The sequence below is a fragment of the Pyricularia pennisetigena genome, assembly GCF_004337985.1.
Source record: "Pyricularia pennisetigena strain Br36 chromosome 4 map unlocalized Pyricularia_pennisetigena_Br36_Scf_6, whole genome shotgun sequence".
Lineage (NCBI taxonomy): Eukaryota > Fungi > Ascomycota > Sordariomycetes > Magnaporthales > Pyriculariaceae > Pyricularia > Pyricularia pennisetigena.
In genome coordinates this window covers 3852059-3877173 of record NW_021940918.1, presented here as the reverse complement: position 1 = coordinate 3877173, position 25115 = coordinate 3852059, and the positions used below count along the sequence as shown (strand labels likewise).

At 49.6% G+C, this 25115-nt stretch overlaps 9 protein-coding genes across 9 annotated transcripts; 5 read left to right on the top strand and 4 right to left on the bottom strand.

The window, feature by feature from the left end:
- Positions 1-409: 409 nt before the first annotated feature.
- On the bottom strand, positions 410-814 carry PpBr36_06732 (uncharacterized protein; the record flags this gene model as incomplete). The annotated part of the gene is made up of 1 exon (XM_029893875.1): positions 410-814. One exon carries the CDS (start codon positions 812-814, stop codon positions 410-412), a length of 405 nt encoding a protein of 134 aa, XP_029746198.1.
- A 283-nt stretch (positions 815-1097) lies between these two features.
- Positions 1098-3447, top strand: PpBr36_06731 (uncharacterized protein; the record flags this gene model as incomplete). Its single annotated transcript, XM_029893874.1, has 4 exons — positions 1098-1135; positions 1982-2023; positions 2154-2322; positions 2368-3447. The coding sequence occupies 4 exons, from the start codon at positions 1098-1100 to the stop codon at positions 3445-3447; spliced, it is 1329 nt and encodes a 442-aa protein (XP_029746201.1).
- Positions 3448-4233: 786 nt separating this feature from the next.
- Positions 4234-4837, top strand: PpBr36_06730 (uncharacterized protein; the record flags this gene model as incomplete). The annotated part of the gene is made up of 2 exons (XM_029893873.1): positions 4234-4242; positions 4412-4837. 2 exons carry the CDS (start codon positions 4234-4236, stop codon positions 4835-4837), a joined length of 435 nt encoding a protein of 144 aa, XP_029746200.1.
- Positions 4838-4897: 60 nt separating this feature from the next.
- Positions 4898-5329, bottom strand: PpBr36_06729 (uncharacterized protein; the record flags this gene model as incomplete). Its single annotated transcript, XM_029893872.1, has 2 exons — positions 4898-5128; positions 5231-5329. 2 exons carry the CDS (start codon positions 5327-5329, stop codon positions 4898-4900), a joined length of 330 nt encoding a protein of 109 aa, XP_029745628.1.
- Positions 5330-6194: 865 nt separating this feature from the next.
- PpBr36_06728 (uncharacterized protein) lies at positions 6195-6591 on the top strand (the record flags this gene model as incomplete). Its single annotated transcript, XM_029893871.1, has 2 exons — positions 6195-6368; positions 6457-6591. The coding sequence occupies 2 exons, from the start codon at positions 6195-6197 to the stop codon at positions 6589-6591; spliced, it is 309 nt and encodes a 102-aa protein (XP_029745629.1).
- Positions 6592-8971: 2380 nt separating this feature from the next.
- Positions 8972-10956, bottom strand: PpBr36_06727 (uncharacterized protein; the record flags this gene model as incomplete). Its single annotated transcript, XM_029893870.1, has 3 exons — positions 10838-10956; positions 9797-10207; positions 8972-9729 (listed from the first exon to the last, which is right to left on the bottom strand). Exons 2-3 carry the CDS (start codon positions 10155-10157, stop codon positions 8972-8974), a joined length of 1119 nt encoding a protein of 372 aa, XP_029745626.1. The 5' UTR covers positions 10158-10207; positions 10838-10956.
- A 2381-nt stretch (positions 10957-13337) lies between these two features.
- On the top strand, positions 13338-14706 carry PpBr36_06726 (uncharacterized protein; the record flags this gene model as incomplete). Its single annotated transcript, XM_029893869.1, has 3 exons — positions 13338-13380; positions 13825-14099; positions 14230-14706. 3 exons carry the CDS (start codon positions 13338-13340, stop codon positions 14704-14706), a joined length of 795 nt encoding a protein of 264 aa, XP_029745627.1.
- Positions 14707-19758: 5052 nt separating this feature from the next.
- On the top strand, positions 19759-21273 carry PpBr36_06725 (uncharacterized protein; the record flags this gene model as incomplete). The annotated part of the gene is made up of 1 exon (XM_029893868.1): positions 19759-21273. The coding sequence occupies one exon, from the start codon at positions 19759-19761 to the stop codon at positions 21271-21273; it is 1515 nt and encodes a 504-aa protein (XP_029745624.1).
- An 887-nt stretch (positions 21274-22160) lies between these two features.
- On the bottom strand, positions 22161-22830 carry PpBr36_06724 (uncharacterized protein; the record flags this gene model as incomplete). Its single annotated transcript, XM_029893867.1, has 3 exons — positions 22161-22245; positions 22348-22618; positions 22767-22830. 3 exons carry the CDS (start codon positions 22828-22830, stop codon positions 22161-22163), a joined length of 420 nt encoding a protein of 139 aa, XP_029745625.1.
- Between the last annotated feature and the right edge of the window lie 2285 nt (positions 22831-25115).

The following is a 25115-nucleotide window of genomic DNA, read 5'->3' as shown; positions in this document are numbered from 1 at the left end:
TTCGCAACAGCATGAACGACAGCACCGTGCCGAGAATGTCCCCCTGTGTCGATTGTTTGCCCGCGCCACCTTTTTTCCTGGGAGCCAAATGCTGGTCATTTTGATCTTTTGAAGCTATTCATGGCCTCAAGCGGTTTGAGGAACAAACCGATTCCTGGAGCTGGTGGATTCAGGGGGATTGGCGCCTTTTTGGTAGGAATACATATAATTTGGTGCTGCTCGTCACTGGAACGTCATTATGAGTGTTTGTTGGTTTTGTAAATTTCGAGTACTCAACTGGATTGAATCCTTTATTTTCATTTTACTGTTATTTTTTTCTTATTTTTTTTATATACGCTTTAAACACAACAGTACTCCGGTATTCCATTTCCTCACCGCACGGCAAGGCCGCATGTTTCAAGCCGTTCCTTTATTCAGCCTCGAATCCCGTCTCTGTGGTACTGCAGTAGCTCGCCCGCGAACGGCTCCCACCGCTTGACCGACATTCTTTGGGGGTTTTCTTCTTCGCTCTTTTTCTTTTTTCGGAAGCTTTCTGTTTCGTGGTCGATGTTGCAGTGGCCCAGCTCCAGGTTGCTTCTACTCTAGACTTCCCGCTCTCTCGTTGGCCACCTAACACAAAACAATCCTTGCTGGGTTGCGTCGGAGAGTACTCTAAGCGCTGGCCACTCATCGACCCCTGTTCGCGCTTGCTTCCTCTTTCGCTCCCATCTCGCCGTCTCCGAAGGTAGATCCAGTCTTGGACATCGGCGTCCATCGACCACTCTTTTTTTCCCGGCGCTTGTTGACGAGCGGACCGGCCTCTCGATTGGTCCATCTGCAGCCCCCTTTCATTTTCGTCCATTAATTTGTGTGAGCGGCACAACGGATCTCGTCTGCATGAAGCTGCAGTCTTCCGATCTGGGGTACTCTTTTTTTTTTTGTTATTCCAAAAGCGGTATTCGGAACACTGGCTTCGGGTGAACGCAACCAGAGGGAAAGGCGCGCTTGCACATATCTTAAAAAGGGTGCCCTCCACCGCAGTCCTCCGACGCCATTAAGTCCTTTCTCGCCTCGACGGCCAGGTGCGGCGAGTTGATCTCGTCGAAATCATCCAAAATATGATGGATCCAACTGCAACACTCTATACCTTTCATTTGTGAGTCTAGAGTGTTTTCCTCCTATCAAAAAAACAACAAGGACTTTTCTTCCCTGGGCCCATTCCTCCCTCCCTATCAATATTGCTCAGCTCTTTTCTTTTATTCTTTCGCTTGTTATCCCCCCTGCACGAACTTTCACCCGCCGAGACACACGCATTCGTTACTCGAATAAGTCAAAAACAAGACAATTGAGCGCCTCCTCATTTCCACCTTGGACAAACAAAAATCTCGGAAGTTTAATCGGACCCGAGATTTTTCGCTTGCGAACCACAGCGTCGGAAGAGTCGAATTGCGTGGATTTTTGTCAGCCGTCCAAGTTGGATTTTCTTTGTGGCTCCACTATCAAACACACGTCGTCACGTAAGGTTTTCTCGTCCTTTTGTTTGTGTTTTTCCGGTAATTACCTATCCTGCCAATTTTAGGCGAGTCAATGGACAGCTGTACTGTACGTGCAGCCTAAGCTGGAGTCAGCTTTGCCCAGGTGCCTGGCAGCTCCTGGTCGTGTTGTTGCCGACGCTAGTCTCTTTTGGGCACAAAGCACCCTGGTCTTCAAAGGCTGTGCAGTCACTTTTGATGACTCGTCCCACTTATGACTTCCTCATGGGGTCCATCAGCCCTGCGACATTGAGATGGACCTCATTTCACAGCCCGTCATCATGTCTTTGCCATCTACCGGGGCCAGCTTTCGAGAAGCCAGCCATGTTCAGGATCATATCGCCGGGCGCATGTGGGACCTACCGGGTCCCTCATGCAGTAGCCTCCAGCTCCCGTCAGCATGCGTGACCTGGCAGTCTTCATTGCGAGGCTTAGTGGTCCTGCGTTAAGGCTGCGATATTCCATTGCAGGGGACACTGGTTGACTTGGGCCGTCCTCGGGGTCCCGAGGGTGTGTGTGTGGCGTACTGTTGTCCAATCCAACCTCAAGATTTTTCCTTCTTTAATGAAATGAGCCGCCTTTCCTCAAGTCCTGGATCTAGACTAACCTCGTCCCATCTCTTTTTTTTTCGTTTACATATAGTCTCACTGATCCGTCCATCCGATCTGTCAAACTCTTTGGTTCTTGGGATAACTTCACAAACGAACACAACATGGAAAGAGATAGTAGGCGACATTGTGGCCAGTGGAGGGCCTGCCATTCATTTAAAGAGAGTGGAGGCTTGAAGATGGGCGAGACTTATTTTTACTACGTGAGTATCTTTGTCTTTTTTTTTTTTCAATTTATTCATATCAAGTCTTGCCCTACATATATTTATATCAACATGAGCATGCTAATATTTATCATGTGGCCCAAGTATGAGGTTGACGGCACATCAGAAACACACGATCCATCATTACCATCGACAACTGCCTGTCCTTATTTGCCTGGCCAACCGGTCAACACCCTCACCATTCCCGTCCAGCAGTCACCCCGAAAGCGCAGCGCCTCAGTCAACTCTGTCCGTCGTGGTGACTACATGACACTCAACCCAGCCGACAAGTTCATTGCGCCGAGGGCAGCTCCCCCGGTCCCCATGGCTACCCCGTTCAGCAGAGTTGGCACGTCGGCTGCTAGTGTGCCAAATCTGGATCAGCGGTCGCGATCTTCCTCAAAGCGCCCCGTCTCGCCCACGCCCGCATGGCCCTGGTCGCCACGAAAACTGTTCAGTCGGTCCAACAGCAAGTCGTCTCTGCGCAAGGAGAACGACACCGACGAGACCGAGGCCGAGACCATCTCAGCATCTGTGTCTTCTGTTGTCGACGATGAGAGGACTGTGCGGTCCCCATCCAGAGGCAGCTCCAGGTCGCGAGACATGTCCCCCGAGTCTCTGCGCAGGTTTCTTTCCGACGACGTTCCCGCAGAGACGACCCAGGACACCAATTCGGAGCGCCTGGAGCTCGCCATACCCGACGACATTGTCGAGGAGAACGAAGACGACGACAACTTTGCCACCTCGGCCAAGTCCGAGAGCATCCCTTACTTCACTGTACTGTCGCCGCCCCCGAGCCAGCGCATGTTCACCTCGCAGTCGAGGCCCGAGACCCCTTCCCTTTCTCCTCCTTCGCTATCGCCGGCCATCTCTTCACCACACTCCACCGCATCCAACGACATCCCATCGTTTTATCATTCGGACGAGGAAGACGAAAGCGAGGACGACGATTTTACCTTCCGCCCGCTGCAGAGCATCGTCGAGATCAACACGGACGCCGACTCTTTCGGTCAGAGCCTCATGTCTGCATTTGCTGGCTACAGCCTTCCTGAGGAGGCACGCGCCAGCAAGGAGTCTGGGCGCGTCCACATCAAGGACCAAACACGCGTTCTTGAAATGTTATGAGTTCATGTACAACTTTTACTTCTCCACTTTCGTTACCAAAAGAACTACATTGAGATAATGAGGATTCATCTGGCTTTGTTGCAAGATACCATTCTGCAGGGAGTGCCTACACTCCTCTCCGTTTTTATTTTTTGTACTTTTTGGTTTTCTCTCCCATTTTCCTTTGTACTATTTTGAGGGGCGATTTAGCGGGCGTACATGGCGTGGATCCAGGGAATGAGGTCTTTGGTCTTTTTTTTTTTTTTTTTTCTCCTCCCTTTTTACCAGGTGGCGTTGGCCAACGGCCGGGATGATAGAATATTTTATCTGAGAAGACAAGATCTGACGGCTCACGTTTGTCACGATTAGTGTTGAGAGAATTGAAATTATTCTTCTTGAAGTCATCTACGCATGTGCCTCTACAGTTCATTCTATGCCTTTGTTGCTTTCTCGTATAAGGAACTTTACATTCCCAGCCTCTTGGATCCAAATTGGATCCTTGACGGATCCCTCCCGAGCGATAACATTGTTGTAGAAACGAACGTAGCAACCTAGAAGCAAGTCGCAATCTCCACAGCGGCAGAGCAAGTTCAGCTGAACAGCCCTGCGCCCTGGAAGGAATCGTGATCGTGATCTATCGGAAGGTTTTTTTTTTTTTTTTTGTGTTGTTTTGTTCAATCCTAGGAGGTAAGCGATATGTACCCTGCAACCTTGAAATCTTGCGACGCATGCAATTCAGCTGAACATTGGAAGAAGAAAAAAAGGGGGAGACAAACAATTACTGTACGAACCCTGTTCCGAACAGGCATGTCCCTGGTAATCGACGATCGTTCCTTTTCTGCATCTTGGCATTCCCTTGCATTATTCGAGACAGGATAAAGAAAAAGAAATACCAAATTCAAGCCAAGAAGAAAAGAAAAAAAAGCAAAAAGAGTTACCTCTGCACAAGCCTTTTCTCGGACTTGCCCGACAATATGCACCCCAGACGCCCATTACACAACCTAACGCCACACCCTGTATCCTGCCCCTGTCTGCCGTGGTCCTCATCAGGATCGTCTTCAGTCAGGGCGGGGACCCGCCTCCTGACGAGCTGCTGCTGCTACTGCTGCTTCGTGCAGCTGCGGTAATGCCGCCCCTGCCGCTGCCGCTGCCCATGCCGCCGCACCCGCAGCTCCACGTCGCTGCCACTCTACTTCGCGGCAGAGGCGGGCGCCGCCTTCGTCGCCTCCACTGCGACGACTGGGGTGGTCGCAGGCAGCATCGAGATGCCAGGCTTGAGAAGAGTGTCGTCGCCTACAGCCGCATTTCCGGCTTGACGGTTGGGCATCACGGTCGACGCGAACAGCATCAAGGGTGGCCCTTCAATGGGCGTGTTGTTGTGCGCATCCATGGCGGCGGCTGGCGCGGCTGACTCGGTTGGCGGCATGTTCTCGGCCAGAAGAACCTGGTTGCTGCTGCTGGGGTTGGCCTCCTAGACCACGGTCCAATCCGCATCAGGGGTTGTTGTTGCTCCATCGTCGGCACCGCCGCCGCCGCCGCCGCCGCCGCCGTCACCGTAGCTCGGTGAAGCGCCAGGTTGCTGCGGGCCAATCCTGGGCAGCCCGTCAGTAGGGGTTGTGGGATTGAGCACTTCGATGGGCCGGCGGTTGCCGTTGACGGCCACGATACTGTCAATTTCTTGCTGCGTCAGAGGTATGCGGCCCTTTTTTTTCGTGGTTGGGAGTTCCCAGGTTTGGTGTTAGTTCATATTGACTGCATGTTCCTGGTTACGATTAGATGGATTTATGTAGGGGGTGGGACTCACGGCGACGATATCGGCCCTCGCCATCTGGGACGAGTACTCAACGACATCCAAGAATGTCATGAGCGGCTTGCTTGGAGCCGGCCACGCCGTGATGTCCATGATAGCTCTGTCGGTTCGCTCACTCCTGTTTTGTTTTTGCTCCAGAATTCACTGTTGAGCTGTGGACTGGCACATGTGCAATGGTAGGAAGAATAACAAAGCACCAGGCAGTCGCCTTTCTTTATTTCAGGACACAAGAAAAAAATACAGTCTAATGATTCTTGAAAAGACTTTATTACAACACAATCTCCCTTGGGTAGAGGCTGTGGACGCAAGTTTGTGTTGAGGGCGACGACACGCCATTGGCAAAGATACTCGAGCCAAAAATTTACATGAAAGATCCATGGTTTATACTTTCCCAGGCAGAATTTTTAGGCCGGGAAAGCAGTCTTTGTAGTCTCTTCCTTTTTAATCACGGAAGGTGCAACAAGAATGGTTGTTCAAGTTGACGAAAGAAGACTTGATCCGGACCTGAGGCTTCGATCATGCTTATTCGGTAAGAACAAATATTTTAGTGGTAATCGTGTGATGGTTATACTTTTTTTTTCCCAAGTAGTTGATAATATATATATATATATATATATATATATATATATATATATATATATATCGTGGGGGCCACTTGTGAAACCTCTTGTGACACTTATAACTTGTGTCATACGTCAATCATTCGCTGGACGTGGTAGTTCGTTTGCAATCTACTGAAACAACATTACTAGTTATTTATAAAATCCTATACATCCCCTTTTATAGAGATCTCCTCCTCAGAATTGGTTTAAGTAGGTAGGCCACCCTTTCCCTACTTCCGAAAATATTTGGTATCACGACATTATGGTTTCTAGGACACCCACCTAATATTGTTATTTGATCTGTCACCACCACTTCTTTTTTATTAGCTACTGTTCGGTTAGCTGGTCAAACCAGAATGCGCTATTATCTTGTGTTCTTTTTGGTTGCTCCAGCCATTGTTTCCGCGCAACCACCACCAGTCAGTCCTAATAACCCTGTTACTCCTCGCACTGGTGGACTATGCTGCAGCAGCGCCGGCGTCCCAGACCCTACCAACACCTGTAAAGATAAGGGTTTACACTCGTATTGTGTAATTTTTTTCCACCTTTTTCTTATGTCTCACACAAATAGGAAAAAAAAACTCTTAATAATTGTTATTTTTCTTTTTTTTTTTGCAGTGCACTCCCAAATCTTCTTTTACTGGGCGAGGCTGCGACGGCCTAGGCCCACAAGCCGGGGTTGGTCGCTATGTCCAGGCCTTTCCACCTCAGAAGGGTGCTTGTGGGTTTACTGCGTTCATCGGATGCGCGTAAATACCATTTGCGGTTCAGCCATTTAAAGATAGCACATAACAATATATCAATTGTTGGGGATACCGTGGTTTGGATTGCAAACGGTGGAAAACCGCACAGGACGAAAAAGGCGGGCCATTGCTGGGCACAAGATAGGTATGGATTCCCAAGTCGTTCCGGCGCTATGCACTCGTGAATTGCCGAGAGCAAGGGCCGGCGGGCATGTGCGAGGTGGTATAAATCCCCGACCGGTACTACCTAGTCTAGCCCGAATTAATACAATTGAAAAAAAAGGCCAGAGTTCGGACAATAAAAACGCTGACCTTGACGGCAAAATCCGTAAATCTTCCGACATGCCTTTTATAGAACATGCAAATTTTCAGCATATCTGTATTTATGCGGGCTCAAATCTTCATAGGAATTTGTAAATGCGCCAATCCGGCGTAATTTCTCTGGTAATTATGGCATGTATTGGCCTGACTAGGTATACTTGTTCACAGTAGTAAGGGAAATTTTGCATGCTTTGTCGGTAAAAAGCGGTAATGTTCCCGACCGTGTTGGAACATCTAAATATAGTAATAATATCGAAATTACCATCTCGAATGATTAACTGCAATGGACAGTAAGAGGGACAATGATTTTACAATCTGTTCAAGTAGAAAAAAATGCACTGGGCAAGCAAGGTGTAAAGCCCCTTGGGAGGACTGGGGTGTCGGAGAAACCGCAGTTCCAGCTTGTCGTTCCCAGTACCACTGGGTCTGGAGGTGAAATCACTTGTATTCGGTGATTCTCGTGAGGATGAAGCCTTGTGGTGGTTAGATTGTTGTGAAGTCTATGCATAAATAGCCACATCAACGCGGCAAATTCCAAGACGAATCGATTTGTCGGATAGTGCTGAACTCATTTGTTCTGACATTCATTGTCTGTCCAGTAACTGCTTTTCTTTCACAGACGCTGTTTGTAGGAATATATGCGTTTAAAACCCCTTGATAGCGACACGGACACCAGTTAGTCCGGATATGGATTGAGTTACTATCTGAGTGGTTTACGTTGCCTTGACTGGAACCTCAGATTCCCAATTACAACGACACTTGACATGTTCAGAAATCTTGTAAAGTAAAACAAGATCATATAAACCATCGTTGACAGCAATCAAGACACAATACGTCGATAGAACAAGAAACATAATCCAAGATTCTCGCAACAAATGCACCTTGCTGCCCCTGCCCCCACTTTTCCATCCTGAGAAACAGCTTCTCGTCTGCGGGTCAACCTCGACGCGCGGGATCTGGGGAATATCGGCTCTTATATTTCCTGTCCAAACAGACATTTATCACATACGACCATACCCACTGGAATGCACGGGATCCCGTTCGCTCTCCCCTAGTTAAACCAGTGAGGGCCGAACTAGTACTCAGGTGGGTGACCACTGGGGAATCCTCGGTGTTGTATGTTTTTTTTCGGTTTTGTCTCCACCCGCAATTTTTGTTTCGCGAAAGCTATTGGCAGTTCCAATATTTTGATCACACCAGTAGCTAGCTCCCCCCTCCCCTCTAAGGTACTATTTTTCGTGTCTGCCACAGACAAACTATACCGTCTGCTAACTTAACCATGTCATTTTCGAACAACAACAGGCGCGAGAGTCGTAGATATGCCGACCAAATTCCTCGAAAGGGGTATCATCTCCGGCGGTCGGGTTGTTGAGCCACCATCGCCAAGCGTATCTCGCCTGTAGGCAGTTGGCTATAGCCGACGTATATTGCAAACTACAAAATCAATCCCACCTGGTCTGCCTCTTCCTTGTTGCCCTTCACTGTGCCACTGGCCGACCATTTTTCGTCGCTTTTTTTTTCTTCTTCTTCCAGTTCTCTACATTTTCTATTAGGACGCGGCTGATGCGTAGTGACAACAAAAAAGAAAAAAGCCACAGATACGGAAATGTGGACCAACCAGCTCTTGTCGTCATAAGCAGGAATGTATAAATAAAACAAGAGTATAGATTGATGGGAATCGAAAGAGACCCCGAAACCATAGAGGCCAGCAACAAAAGTCCGCGAGGGTCATGCGCGAGACAGTCAGATCTCACGAATAGAAGAGAATTAAGTCTATGTACAGATTAGCTTTGGTTTAAAAAGAGGAAAGAAAAAGAAATATGACAAAATTCCCTGAACACACCACCCGCAAATAACCATCAAAACAACAAAAACACAGCATCCATCGTAGAAGATGTGACCCGGCAGGGACGTGTTTCCCGACCGAGTCTCCCCCAAAATCACCCGGTACAAGGTCCGCTACGACCAAGGGCGTCAGGGCAAAGGAAGCCAGCCACAGACTCGATGACATGGGAGTCCCGACTCCTGAAGTCATCCACGTGGTCATTTCATTCTCGTAAGCGGTTGGATCACGCCATGAGGCTCTGGGGAGCCAGAGGTGCATTCTCAGAAGTATCCTGTCGTCGGTTGCGCTGCCGGCGGTTGCGGAAGTTGTTCTTGCCGAAGTTGTTACCGTTATTTTGGCCATTGTTGTTCTGGCCGTTGTTGTTCTGACCATTGTTGTTCTGGCCGTTGTTGTTCTGACCATTGTTGTTCTGGCCGTTATTGTTCTGGCCGTTATTGTTCTGGCCGTTATTATTCTGGCCGTTATTGTTCTGGCCGTTGTTGTTCTGACCATTGTTGTTGTTGTTGTTCTGTCCTCCGTTCGCCGCCACCACAAACTTCTGGCAATCGTCCTGGGACCCACGCTGGGCGACAGGCATGACCACAGGCTGATGGTTGGAGCCCGAGGTCAGGGTGCAGACACGGTAGTTACCGGCCGGAAGACCACCCTCAACCGTCGCCGCCAGGAGACCTTGGCCATTGCCAGGATCGTCAATACCCTTGAAGAAGGCGAACTGGGTCGGGTCGGGAGGTCGGGTGGGGTTAAGGCTCTGGCCGAGATCCTGTACCGTGACGTGAGTGTGGCCGATGATCTGGCCCTGGCCGTTGAGCTTTTGCGGAGCCGTGTAGTACGTCGCCACGGCGTTGGTGAAGGAGCCGGCCTGGAGGTTGATCGTCTGGACCTGGATCTGGAAATCCTGCCCAGCAGGGATGACATCACCCATCTTCGGGTTGATGATGACACTAGCTACCATATTCTGCTTGGAAGGGATTTGACCCATGGCTTTTTTTGATTACATTGATTAGCTTGGGCAGTCTGGTTGCAGGTATATAGTTCCACGAGGACTCACGAATGCCGTTGCAGGATCCACCGATAAGCTGCAGCCCGTTAGTGAGTGTCTGGCCGGCACAGAAGTTGATGAAGTTGTTCCGTGAGACATCTGACCGGGCCTGCGCGTCATTGGCACCTATTGCATCAGATCCATCAAAGAAGGAGCCGGACTGGACGGCATTTGGTGCCAACTGTGTAGCATCTCCACCGGCGTTGTTATTGTTGTTCTGACCATTGTTGTTATTGTTGTTGTTATTGTTATTCTGACCATTGTTGTTGTTGTTGTTGTTGTTGTTGTTGTTATTGTTATTATTGTTGTTCTGAGCCAATGCCAACGTCGAGAAGAGCGCCACAGCGCCGAGAACCTTTCGAGAAACCATCCTGCCCTAGTACCCGACTCGAGAAAGCGAATGTATAGATGGTCCGAGAACTGTTTTGGATTAAATATTTAAAAAGCGTGAAAGAATGAAATGAAACTGTAAGATGCACGGTCAACGTGATCTCCTTCTCTTGACTGGCAAGACAGAATAGAAACAAAATAAAAGAGAGGATGAGAAGAAGAGGGTGGAGAAGAGAACCAAGAACCGAAGGGCAGTCTGGGAGGACGAGGAGGATATATTAGGTGCGAGATTTTCCATTCAGACCGAGCATGGCGCTCAAGAGTATGTAGGGTATAACACATCCCGCTTGGCAGTCCGGGAGGCATAACGGGTGAGAAGGAAAAGGGCGGCGATCTCCAAGGCGTGAACCAGAGACAGCCGGTATTGGGTAGAGACAGAGAGGGATTTTTCCGCGTGGGCTTGGGTGATGCATAGGAAGAGGGCGATCCCGGCTGCGCATTATCATGTTGAAACTGTATGTACCAGCCGTCCTTAACAGAGCCAAGAACAGGCCTCTGCAGCACCAAAAAGGCTATCAAAACAATCTGGTTGTGGGTGTGACAAACGCACGGGGTGATGGGGCGGTGCGGCTGATGTTACAGTAGATATTGTACCCGGAAATCTTGGCCCACGTCTCTTTGGGAGCTGTTGAATGGAAGAACTTGCAAGAAGCAACTTACTTGGTGATACGCTCGGCGGTAGTAGTTAAACGCTGGCCTTGGGAGGGGGTAAAGGTGAAGCACGCCTCCTGTGTAAGAGGATGGTGAAAATATATGCTGAAGCCTACCGCAGCATCCATGGTTGTATTTGCAATTTCATCTGCCGAAAGTTTCTGATGTCCGTCTTATGAACTATCATTTCATAAGAAGTTGATGACTGTTCCACTCAACTATTCATGTCACCTTGTCTCACAGGGCCAAAACCTAGAATACGACTAGCTCTAGAACCTTGAATAGTCTAGACTTGACCCGGGAAGCCAAGTAAAGCTATGAAAAGCCTCCGAAAAGGTGGGGATGGGAATAAGCTTATGTGGGTAGTATACTGACTGCAGGGCCGTCCAGCGGACACTTGTAAGAACAGACCCAATCTACCGAGCCCTACAAGGATCGCTTCCGATCAACATTTTCGGATGAGTTCCTGTAAGAGCTCCAAGGGAAGGCCAGGCACATTGGTTGGATGTCAGCACTGCGTAAAGGTAAGGATAAAACCGCCAATGAAACCCAGCCCCTTGTGCTACTGGGCCGGGTCCATGGGGGTCATGAACTCGAAACGTGATCACATCGGTTCCGGTTATCAGCCATGGAACAAAACCATGGCTTGGCGTAGGAGGCATTGTCTGGGCCTTGGAATTTGACAGAAGGAAAAAAAAAAAAAAAAAACTTCTTCAAGAGAAAACTTCTCTAAACATTGATCCTGAGAAAGAGCGCGCGCTTGCTAACGATCAATTGTGTAAAGACATGGCTTTCGATCGCCAGACTTTGAGGAGGAACATGCATGGACGAATCGCTCAGCAAGTCTTGAGGTAAAGTGGCTGTTCGAGACTGCCTCAGTATCCGACAGGATTATACTTCAAGGCGCGATCTGAGAGCAGGGCGCTATGTGATGTATTGCGACAGCCGTTTGCACTGCAGTTGGTGTGCTGTACGGTGTTGGTTCGTTGAGGGGTTCGTTTGCCTGTCCCGGATGGCGGGTGGCAGGGTTTGATCACCCGGAGTTGAAACACCGAGCAGGAGGAGAGGTAGTAAAGAAAAGGAAGGGAGCTCGGGTCACAGAAAGAAGCAGAAGAAAAAAAGAAAAGGAAAAGAAGAGCAGGCTTGTGCCTGAACCTTCAATAACCATCATCAAGCATAGAGACCTGGGCAATGACAGATGGATGGTTTGATGTATCTCGACCTGTTTCGTAAAAGTACTTTTTACCAAGTATTAAGCAAGCTGAAGCGACAACAACCAAGCTATGAGGAAAACATAACTTTAGTCCCTGGCAAAGACCATGTATTGCATCTGCAGTGTTGGACTCACTAGCGACCGGCTGATTGGTGTCAGAGCAAATCCTAATTTGGAAGAGCAAAGGCAAATAGATAGTTCTGCTTAGGATTTTCTCCGCTGCAGTTGAAGGGCTTTGGCATTCAATTGCACCACGATTGATCAAGGTGCACTTTGCAGGACAGTCAGTCCAGTGACCACTGAACGGTGGGGAGAAAGGTCCGGGCCGACCTCTATCCCCGCTGACCCACTCTACCTTTACAGTGCGGCATCGCGTAGTTAGTGTTCCTCCCCATCCACACCAGCAATTTGATCACTTCGACTTAAAGTTTTACTGCGGAATTTTATAGAGCATAATTAATTACGGCAGGTACAGATAGGGGCGGAATCAGGAATTCGTCCAGCCTGCTCGTCTCAAAATAATTCATCGGATGGCGAAAAGTGGAACACCGTAACTATCTACTCCGACTCCGCGTCTTTCTACCGGGCCGGCATAGCAGCGTCATGTGTACCTTATCGAACGCAAGAAAATGCGAACGATACGGCAGGCGGACCCGATCAAAAACCGGGGTCGTGCAGCTTCTGATTCTTTGCTCATTCAGAAGGCTGAACCTGGACCTTTACTTTGTAATTAGGGTGTCTGCCCACTTGCAGGGAAAAAAAAACATCCTAGCCAAGCAACCAACAAATGGTTGGTCGCAGTGGAAACATAGATGGGACTGTTCGTGCCACGGCATTGGCAAGAGAATGGATTGATTCCAGATATTGACCTCCGAACAGACTTGAGAAAAAAAAAAAAAAATCCCTCAAGGAGCTACATATCGTATACCATGAACTCCGTTCGGGCGGATCCTGTAATTAATAAATGAAGCTTCACTGTAAAATCAGTCGGTGTCCGATCCGGGTTTACCTGGGGTTGCAAAGATAGCCGAAATTTTTCATCTCATCATGCAGTGACCAGAGTCATAAAGCCCGCATGGAGCCCACTTGTTTGCCCACACATCAAGCATCAGCATCCACATGCTCGTCTAGCTGGAAACAAAACTTTTGGCCATTCGACTCGTCAGACAACTTTTGACACTCGGGCTGCCAGCTATCTCACACAGCTTGAAGACTCGTGCCCTACTACCGAACCATTTCTACACTATCCCCGGAAAGGTTTCAAGAGGCTTCTAAGCTCAAAAGCACATACAAAAGATGGCCACATCGCCCACAGAACAGCGTGCTGGAAAGCGTCCACGTAAGTTTAAACTCAAAACTCCAATTGCCATGAGGAAGCTTTTCTGCAGCGCTGCAATGCCCCCAAGTTAGAGAGCTATTTTGGCGGCGAGTTCGAAAACTGCAGTCGTTGCAAGATATGGAAGAAGGCATCCCATCCGTTCGCTCGAAGCAGAAAATTACACGATTTTTTTTTCTTCTTTTTTTTGAGTGAGGGCGGTATGGGTGCACACGTCTGTTGGGGTTTTACATTTCCCCGCCATCGTGTTTGCCTCGACACAACTTCCCTATCAGGGTCCAGACAAGCTGGCGGGGCCTTTTTTTTTGTTTTGCTTTTTGGTTACTTGCCAAGATAAGGACGCTCTTGAACAGCGTTCGCATTGGAAGTGAAACACAGCAGACAAATTGTTTTCGAACCTTGACTGACGGTGCTTCTGTTCGTATCTTTTTTTTTTCAACATGACAGGAACTCAATCGCTTCCTCCTCCGGAACTCCCGCAGCTGGTGGCCGAACAGCACCAGCCCATTCCCTCGTCCGACAAAGACTCTCGCCGGCTCATTGTCGTCCTCTCCAATGCCAGCCTGGAAACGTACAAGGCGTCGCACTCGGCTGGTCCCAACCGCATGGGTACTGCTCCGCGAGAGGAGAAGTACTCTTTGCTCAACAGCGATGAGCACATCGGCGTCATGCGCAAGATGAATCGCGACATCAGCGATGCCCGCCCCGATATCACTCACCAGGTCTGCGCTCTTTCAACCTGTGCTGCGTTTGCATTCAACATGCATGCTGAAATGGTCCCATTGAAGACGTTTGGCTAACCTATATGTGAAATCGCGCCCGCCGTCGGTGCTCACCTGCTATTCTCTATAGTGCCTACTCACACTGCTTGACTCGCCCATAAACAAGGCGGGCAAGTTGCAAATCTATATCCAGACCGCCAAGGGCGTCCTCATCGAAGTGTCCCCTTCGGTCCGCATCCCGCGAACATTCAAGCGCTTTGCTGGACTGATGGTTCAACTTCTGCACCGCCTGTCCATCAGGTCGACCAACTCGCAAGAGAAGCTCCTGCGCGTGATTCAGAACCCCATAACCGACCATCTGCCACCCCACTGCCGCAAGGTAACTCTCAGCTTCGATGCTCCCGTCGTTCGGGTTAGGGATTACATTGACAGCCTGGACCCCAAGGAGAGCATATGCGTCTTTGTGGGTGCCATGGCAAAGGGTGCCGATAACTTTGCCGACGAGTACGTGGACGAGAAGATTGGTATCAGCCATTACAGCCTGTCGGCTAGCGTTGCTTGTAGCAAATTCTGCCACGCTGCCGAGGATTGCTGGGACATTTTATAAGGGAGACAACCCACTGTCCCGCCAGCCAGCCAACCACACAGCTGAAGCAGAGACGTAGAGTTTAAATTCGTGGGCTCACTCCGTCGGGGACGTATGAAGCGGAGGTGGCCAGGGGCAAACTCCCCTTGGATGATTAGGGAGGTACTTTTTTTTTTTTTTTTTTTTTTTTTTTTTTTCCTCTTCCTTGCTCTGTCCCTCCCCCAATTTTCGACTTGAGAAGGACCAGGACCGCCAGGGCTCAAGGCCGCGATACAACATCGCGGGCTAACGGCCAAAGGCAAAGTTCTCGGTATACTTGGGCTGTCTGTTTTTTGCGCTTTCGCTGTTTTTACAACCAAAACATTCGGGCGTTCAACAACGGATCCCCAAGACGCTTTCAAGTGCCTGCTGTTGCTGCTAGTTCAACCCGGCCAACATTCTTTTCTTTGTTACACTTGCATTTGTTTTCCCTGCCTTGCCCCGTCGTTTACGATCATGAGCACTGTAAAGATCGCACACCCGGCCAAAGTTCAGGTCGAGCTCCGCACTTGGTCAATAGCCTGGCAACTAGCCTCTTATGTTTGAGAGCTTAACGGCACGATTGGGATTTGGTGGCTAGTGCAGCAGATGGAGATTCTCCAACGTCATGCACTTGCCTCTGCACTCTTCTCCCCGGAGACCAGTGTAAACGGACTGGAAATCTATGTCTGGTCAGAGGACTGCCGAGTCCCACCGGATCGGGTGCCGGAGGCAGTCTCTAGGGTGGAGCTACGGAGTTCTGCGGAAACTATGATGGAATGGCGGTGGACAGATGGGCATTTCTTTGTGTGACTTGCTTTCTCTGTGTCCAGTCCAGGCCCTTTATCTGGGCCCGCAGAGATGACTTGTCACGTTCAATGTGGTTCAAGAGCTGGAAAAAAATGTGTAGCTGTAAAGCAGCAATCTTGGGGATCCTGTAACATAAACAACGCCAACAGAAACAATAATAAAGGTTATGACGAGAATGCGGGAAAATAAAAGCGCAGTGTTTTGAAAAGCATCACCAGTGTGACATCGATAGGAGGTCTGGTTGCTCAGGGACTCGATTGCATCACATAGCGGCTCAATCATTCTCTCACACGACAACAGCTACGGCATCATGCAGTTGTCCGTGCTGCAAGTAGCTGAAAGAGGAAGCAGAAGCAAGCACTGCGGCCCAGCGGTGGTTGGGCTTGTGGCGCCTAACATTCAATGCAAATTGGGGACCCAGTATTTTTCTTTTTCTCTCTTTTGTTTTTCTTCCTTTCTTTCTAGAAAGTCGTCCTGGTCACGATGTCTGTTTTCGTTTGCTTTTACCCTTACTACAACAGGACGTAAATACCAGCCCAAAGCGCTGTTGCAGAATGCGATGCATGCTATTAGCTTCTACCCCGGCTGGGCTGCAGTAGCGATATGTAGCAAAAGTCACGCGCTCAGCGTCGTACATGTACAAAGGGGACTGACTGGCGGGTGGAATACCGATAGTGTGCCATTCATCATGATCCAACAAAAACCAAGCCTAGATTCTTCTATGGTTTTTATTTTGTTCATTTTTTCGTTTTTTTTTTTTTCATTTAGTTTTTTTTTTGTTGTTTTTATTTTACTTTCTCGCGCAGATTCTAATAGGAACAAACCCCGTGATGGATGTGGCCTGTCCCAAGACGGCACAGACAGGAACAAAGAAAAAAAAAAAAAACGATTGGCCCAGTGAGAGCCAACAGGATGGCAGCAGTACATATCCGCTTCGTGACTGTGTGTGACGATGTGCATTTCAATCACACCTTCCTGGCGGACGGGACCAGAGCCGAGGGATGACAGATTTGCGACGACAGCTGAGTGGTGATGGCTAATGGTTTAACAGTCAGGCAAGCAGTCTGGTACTCTTCTCCCCCTTTCCATTGCCCACGGAGTACCTAGGCAAGTTTAGGTACCCACCGCGCAGGGAGCTGTGAAATTATTGGAGAAACACGTCAAAAGGCAAAAATTAATGTGCTGCCGTCCGTTCATCAGAAAGACAGACAAATTTGTTCGTCACTGGCCTGTCACGTCACACACACGCACACACACGTACACATCTTACCACGACAGCTGATGCCAGGCGCGAGGCGAGGCGCACTATCGAAATGGCTGGGCACCAAAGAACCCCCGTATTGGCGTAAGCGGCACAAATCGGGATTATGACACATACGTGTAGTGTATGCACGTCCTTATTTATGCTTTATCGAATGCGAAGAAAAGAAGCTGATAAACAAACCCCTTCTAGATTTTTCTTATTCTCATTTCTTTCTTTCTTACTGGCACTTCGATTCGCTTTTCCCTGGAAACCACGTCGTGCAAGCGTATCATCTATGGGGCATGAGCAAGATGCGGAAAGTACCAGGCAGAAAAAGTAATCACCAATAAGAGCCGGCCAAGCGTCTTGGATTGTTGATCGAATGCACCCATAACTCGGCCGGTCCGGCTTTTTTCGTTAGTTTCCATTCGGTGCTTTGTTCGCTTCCAAGAGGTTCAAAGTCCAACGGGCCGGCCTGCAAAGGAACCCCCCGACCAACGGAATTGTTTCCAAAAACTTCTTTAGAACCCATCATCGCGCAGCATAGTAGATACGTGGCAGGGTCTCTTTGCGCCCTTACAGGGCCCCTTTTGCCGGCTCAGGGCCCACTGCCCGTTTCTGCCCGCTTGGTTTTTTTAGTGCTTGTTACTTGCTTGCCGCCTCTCTTTTTATTGTTTTGTTCTGCCTTGATGGCAGTGCTTCGGGTGGGCTTAGTGTGTACGTTTCCGAGTTTGTAAAGACGGATGGATCCTCCAAACTCACTTACTCTCCGCTTCTTCTTGGTCGGTCCTCCTTCCTCTCTTTTCCCCGTTCCCCCGCCGACGTGCCCTCGTCACCGTCAACGGACGGTGATTGGGGTCGACAGGGCAGAATCGTCGAATGGGATCAGGATCGATGGGGCGGGCTTCTTTTTTTGCCCTCTCTTTTTGCCCTGTGCCAAGTTGGGCATTCCTGCTGGCATTTACTTTTCCTCGGCCCGCCTCCCACGCCTTCCTCCATGCTGAAAAAACCCCCAGGTCCGAAAAGAAGTCGGTGAAGACAATCCCCAGCCCCCAGGACGTTTCCGAAAGGCTGGGTTTGACGGTGAAGGTGATATTTATGGATAGGGAGGTTCGTAGATGGGGTTTTTGGCTATTTTATGCTCGGCTGTGCAAGCGGCGTAAATAGATATTTTTGTTTATTATTTCTTTTATTCTGTTTTGAAAGAGCAAGTGAACCAGTCGATGACAGACGATTGCTGGGCTCCGGAGAACCAATTTGGCAAGCAGCGACCCCTAGCTAAGACTCCATTCTCGTGCAGTAAAAAAAAACGGGCGACAACAACATCATCACAAATTATCGGATCGCATTTCGATTCGGCTGCAGACTGAGGGCCCTGCCTGCGGATAACCCAGATTGATTCTTGTCCTTAGTTTGGAAGTGAGGCTTGCAACTTGCTCGAGCAGTCTGATCCTTCCCGTTCACCCCTTCCCAAACACCAGACCTGTTATCATACGACGTACAGTACCTTGTTTGCCTGCCTGGCCATGCAGTGGAGTGCAGCGTAGTGCATTCGCTCATTCATTCAGTCAGGATACCGTCAGTAGTAAGCTGTTCTCTTTTCAGCCATTCCAAAAGGCACCTTTGAGCTGGACTTGGGTTTGGGCTGACTTTCGTACTTTTGATCAACTCAACCAAGTTCTTCAACTACGCGTGTGCTTCAAGTTTCTGGTGTGCCTATAATATTCCGGCATAAGCGGAGGAATCTCAGCTCTAGATCATCCATAAATCCTAACGCGAAGCCATTGGAGGCTGCCGCATCCACTCCATCAATCAATCAACCCCACTTACACAAGGGATTGGCACCTGCGTGGCAGTGGCAGGCCAGGCCAGACCACACCGGACCATCTTGTGCACGACCGTTTCGATCATCCGTAGTTCGTCCTGTGCACCTGTGCAGGTACCGTGCCTAAACGCACTCCCTCGACTTATTTCCGGCACACCAACCTGGCAGCATAACGAATGTGAAAGTGACACACCGCAACAAGCACAAGGCGACGGGTACCCTACTGTGGGCGTGGACTTGCTCTGCTTGATCGAAGCGGGGGGTCTATGCTCTCTTCTTTCCATTAAGAAAAATCACCCCACAACTGTCCATTCCTGATTCGCCCTGTTCTAGGTTCCAAGCAGACAAGAAGACCTTCCACCACCACCATCATTCGTATACCGGTAGTTGAGGTGGAAGTACTTGAATCTGGGTTGTCGCATCTGCACTTTTTAAACATTCCAGGTCTCCCCTCGCCATCAATCTTCCCCAGTCAACTTTATATGTTTCGTGAAACTATCATAAAGCTGAATCCTTGAAGTTTTGATTCTTGCACCAATCAGCACCGGCCCTCCATCTTCGCAAGTCACTTCTCGCCGACAAACAACCAGGATCTACCCCCTAAACGAAAGCTGAAGAACACACCCTCAATTGGTCCCTGCCGGTGGCCTCTTTGCGCTTTGGCAAGCTAGCAATACGTCAACCGCACACGCCTCTTGCCTCTTTTCAAGCAAGTGGACAGTCCATATCGGCTGGGACACTGTTTTTTTTTTTTTTCTTTCTCTCTAAAAAGTCCAGCCTCTCTCTCTATTGAGCTTCGGCTCCCCTGAACCAAACCTGCTCAAGCTCACCGCACTTTTGGTCCAGGCAGTGCGAGATCCATCCATTGAACTTGTGTCAGGTCCCCTAAAGAGCTGGCTTCTAACCTGACAAAACTGCTCCGTCTTGCTCCTATTAGGTACGTACACGCCACCCCACTTGTTACCGTCCATGTTGGGATGGCCTGCTTGATTGGTCCCCTAGCTTGCTTGGCAGTCCACTTGCGGGCCCACCCCCTTTCCGTGACAGGCGTTACAAGCACGAGACTGACGAATCCCGAAGGCACGCGCCACAGCGACCGAGACGGATAAGATATCAACTGGTCTTGGTCCTGGTCTGGTGAACTACAATCCATCGTCACCACAGTCGCAGGTATATCATGGAGGTAGTCTACGTCCAGCCTCAAGACTTCTCGCCATACCACTCCGGCGACACCATACGTGCAACGCAATCAACCGAAGACGAGGTCAACAGAATAATGGATTGGAATTATGGCCTCGCCAAGACTGATGCCCCTCGCAACATCTACAGTGGCGGCGGTACAAGGACCACCCTAACCCACCGCCCGCGCTATGTCGACATGGACGATGACCCAATCATCTTGCGCCGCAGCGTCACAACCTCGACGATAATAGAAGGATCGCCATTTTCTTCATCATCGGGATCGCCGCCGAGTGCACCCAAGGCAGATAGCAGCATCTCAGCCTCGTCGGCGGGCATGTATGGTCTCTTGGGCGCTGCTGTTGGAGCTGCTGCCGGAGCTGCCATGACCTACGGCATGATGACTAAGGACCGGTCGCAAGCCCCACGTCAAGAGTTTGGCTCTGATAGTGGTCCCGTCCCTTCTGTCCAGAGGAGGAGCACTTTTCCTGAACAAAAAGTCAACTTTGTAGCAGCTCCTCAATATCACCACCCACCACCACCAATGCCTGGTCAGCGCTATGTCGAGCTGGAGCGTACGGTTGAGAAGATACGGTACCCTGAGGATTTTGCTACCAATGGCCACTACCCTCAACCGCCTGCCTATGTGGCACGTTACAGCCAGGCCGGGGCTCCACCAAGTAAAAAGGGAGATGTTTTTGACGATAGCAAAAGCCGCTACTCGACTTCTTCCAAGTACCGCGGCGATCGCCTCATCCGCGAAGCCCCAGCCGTGGGACAAGTGCCCCTCCTCTTGACCGAGGCAGAGCACCGCAGCCATGTCGGCTCGTCCATCTCAAGGCACAGCACAGTGAAGCCGCCGCCCTCGGAGCAGCGCAGCTACGTCGGCTCCAAATATGCTCCCAGTACCAAGCCGCCTCCCGCGGCCCCCAACCCGCCACCCCCAATGTCCACCACGCGCCGCAGCACATACGAGACTGCCACAGACCGCGACACATATGTCTCGGCGCGCAGTCATCGCTCCTCCAGCACCCTCCGCGCCGACCCCGCGCCGCGCCCCGAGCCTGGGGTCTATGGCTCTTACCCACCCCCGGCAGGGTCGAGCAGAGGCTCGAGAGCCGCCACCAGGACCAAGTCGTCGTCCGCAATGCGCGGGCGGGACCGTGATCTCAACGAGACGTCCAAGGACCGATCCCACAGCCGTGCGTCCACCAAGTTTGAGCGCCAGTTCCCCATGCCCAACAACCCCGTCGCGCGTCACTATCCGCTTCCGCCCTCTCATGACGGCAGGAGTCTCTATTCGGAAGTGCCGGCTCCGCAGAAGAGCCACAGGTCATCCTCTGGACGCAAGAGCCACTACCGCGAATCCCAGCCGCTGACGCGCAGCGCCTTGGACGAGAACGATCGTGCCACCTGGGAGGAGTGGGATGAGGATGACGACGCGGTCAGTCTGGCCCCGAGCGATAGCATCAGCTGCGTTGGCAGTAAGAAGAGTAGTCGGTCGCGCCGCTAAGCGTTGCGCACACCAGTATCCATGGGAGCAAGCAGGCGAGTAGAGCGCTTGTCTTAAGACTTTTTGAGGAGGTTGCTTTTTTGAGGAACCTGCATGTCATTATGAAACTTTACGATTTTTCCATGTTACCTTCATTTCACATTTGTTACGATATGTCTTACATCTACCCTTATCATTTTCCTTTGTCATCTGTTTCTTTGGTCTATTTTTTAAATTCTCTCTCTTTTTTTTTTTTTTTTCTTATTTCCTTTTTCCTTGTCAGAATGGCATATATGTGGTGTTTGGGATGGATATTGAGTACCAGATGTGTTCTCACGAGGGCAATTTGAGATATGACACATGCCGTTTGAGGATCAGCATGGGCGAATAGACGGGAAGCATGAACAACGAGATCAGTGTCGACTTTACCTGTCAGAGAAATACGTGAAAGACATGATTATTTACTGTATATTCCTCGACTTGAGGCGGTCAGCGTCACGTTGCCAACTGGTCATGAAATTACAAGCACATCCACAACACAGCTTGCGACCATCATGTTAACACTCTCACCAGCCACCAGATGGCTCGAGGAAACTTTCACAAGTTATACCAGTCAACTCGAGGGTTAGTGTTGGATATACACAAATGCAATATGGGGAAAAGGGTATCTTAATTTTGAAGTCCAGCCAGATTCTTCTGGCTGGACAAGGCACAGCCACGCACTGCGATCCGAGAAGCCGAATGAAAGCCGACCCTAAAGAAAGTGAAGAAGGATACTCGTACAAACACCACACATATACACACGTGCATACATACACAGCCACAGCCCTGCTCTCTCGTTTCGACTGCGACCACCAGATCTGATTCCATCGGGTTGCTTGCATCAAACAGAGCTCGATTCTAACCGCTTACTTGCACTTGGCAATGACATCCTGACCAGCCTTGGCAGCCTTGGCCAGGTTGGATGTAGCGTCGGTGATGGCCTTGTCATCTCTGTAAATAGGGGGAAGGTGGAATTTTTGGTTAGCGGGTTCATGATTTCCTCTCTTCTTTTTTTTTTTTTAATCTCAACAGCAGCCGAGGTCCGAAACTTACTGGCTGCCTGCCTGCAAAGCAGTACCGGTGGCGGCCAGGCCGGCGGCGACCTCGTCGCGGGCGCTGGCCGGGGCCTTGTCGCCCGAGATGATGGCCTTGCCGATGACGCCGATGGCGTCCTGAGCCTGCTTGACGCCGGCCTGGGCGGCGGTCTTGGTGGTGGCGTCCTGGATCTGGCCGACGTTCTTCTTGGTCGCGCTCAGGGCGCTGACGATCTGCAGACGGGCGACGTTGCATGCCAGGTCACCGATCTGGCGGGGCTCGAGGGCACCTTTTTATTAGAGCAAAGAGCAAAAGGAGTTAGTCAGGCACAAGGTCATCTATTTGTATGTTTTTTTTTTTTCTTTCTTTTTTTTTCCTTTGTGGTGGTTGTATCTGAGATAGGGGCGAGTTGCATGGAAGTTGGTGGTCTCGCTTACGAGCTTCAGTCACGGCGGCGCCAAAGGCCATGAGGGCGGCAATGATGTACTGCTGGGCGTGCATGTTGACTTGTTTTTGAGATCGAGATGGGATGGAAAAAAGACAGAAGACGTATTATTCCCCAGGGTATCCACAGGATGTCCAATGAGCTAAAATAAAAGGTTAAAAAAGATATGGCCAACCAGGGCTCTAGAAAAGAATGGAAATTGGACAAGAGACGAAGGGAAGACGATGAGATGGCAGGTTGTTGCGTGAGATGAGTGATGACAAACAGATGGGATGGAAAAGCGCGGATGAAGAGTTTGTACTTATACAAAATCCTTCGCAGCGAAGCCTTAACCAACAATTGCAACAATATGGTTTCACAAAGGCCTGCCTACTCAGGATCGTTTTGCATCCCACGATAGGTAATGGCGATATCGTCTCAGGTAATACTGAAGCGGGCCAGGCCCTATGCCTTCGAGGCCTTTGTTGCCATATCGTTCCCCGAATGAGGCGGATTCCACGAGGGTCCCCCCCCCTTTTTTTTTTTTTTTTTGTGGTTTCAATCGCTACCACAGCTATAATTAGTTAGGTTTTGTCGAAAACACAAACGGATTACCACGGGAAACCGATGCCGTATTGTTTTTCTTTTGTCCTTCTTTTTTTTTTTTTTTAGGTATGTTTTCCTCGTTGTTATCGGTACATGATACAGAGTGTACTATATGTCTACCCATTTCAAGAAATAAACGCGAATCAAGTGCCGGCAACGCTGACCCGTTCGGGAGAGAGTAAGAAAACGGAATGCAACTCTTTTTTGAGTCGGAGTATTAAAAAGAAACAAAACTAAACAACCTCCCCCCTTAACAAGCCGTAGGGTTTTCCGGCAAAACAATGTTTACGAAAATCCTTAGCTTGGTCGGAACACGCTCAATTATCTAATCGCAAGGGGTCTTCTTTTACGACCAACCTTGCGAGCTAGTTGGTTTGGATTGGGATTTGTCAGGGAGGCTGTTTTGGGGCGCGTGAACCTGCGACTCGTTCTCCCCGTATGATCTGCAGATGTGTAACTCATGACAAGCAGCACCGGTGGATTAAAACCAAGGGGCCGGTTGTACATCTCGAAACAGAAAACCGTGGGGGTGTTTGGAGAGAAAATAGAAAATAGCAACTACCTAGCGTATAGCTGAATGGAATAAGCTTTTTTTTTTTTGTTTTTCCTTTTTCTTCTTTATTTTGTGAAAGGACTACCGGTTCAGTCAAAAGCTTTTTTTCGCCGGCATTCGCATACGTCGTAGCATTGTCAGCTCATGGACCCGCTGGCTCCCTAGTCATACAGCTGAATGAGGCGATGTCCCCCTATTCAAGATGCAGGGTTTGTTGTGAATTTTAGTAGAGGTAGTGCTGGTTCAAATAGAGCAAGACTGCAAGCTAAAAGGTACAGGAACCGAGCTGATACGCAGTCACTGTTTTGCCTTTCTTCATGGTGAGACTGCTCTGCGGTTGGTTGGTATCAAATCACGTGGATGCATCATATATTGAATGCATTCGAGATCTGACTTTGATCAAGAGATCTTGCTAGGCAGATCTTGTTGCCTAGATGTATAGGGAGGGGTACGTATCTGCTTTGTATGATTCTCTAATACCTGGCTTTTTGCTGACGCACTGTGCAATGCAGATGCATGTTTGCATGAAAACAGTAGAAAATCCGGCATATGCCACAAATACCTGCCAGGTCATTCTGCGCTTTAGTAAGCCTCGAGAATAGCACTCACTATATTACAATGAACGCGGCATATTCCAAGGCCATGATTAAGCTCGGCAAAGGTACGGCAATTTAGGTACCTAGGTAGGTTCCCGTCAGTGTGTACCACAGTACGTACACTACTCACAGGATGAGCCCGGGGGAATATGAGCTAATTAGCAGGGGTCGGATTCCCTAGGTAGCATTCCTGTACTTGATGACATCTCCCTGCTGTTCCAGGTAATATGGATCCAAAGCCAAGGCAGCTAAGGCAGAGGAGCAAACAACGCAGACACATGCCACGGTACAGTAAGCAAGTACTGCAACGCTGCGTCGTACCTCAATCAAAGTATAAATCTGGGAGGACAGCTTAAGTGGGGAGAGAGCGGCTGCCAAATATCGATCCTTTTGCAAGTCGTGTCTCCTCAACTACCAAGCTGGTAAGCAGTTCATCGAGCGGGGGATGTGCAGGGCCGACCGAAGTAGCAGTCGCCGCTGACGAAGCCCCACAAGTCACCAACCAAGGCAGGTAGGGACTAGGAACATCTAGGAAGGTAGGAAACGCGAGGTGGGCGCGCAGAACAACACACACTTACCTACCCTGCCTTTTTTTTTTTTTTTTTTT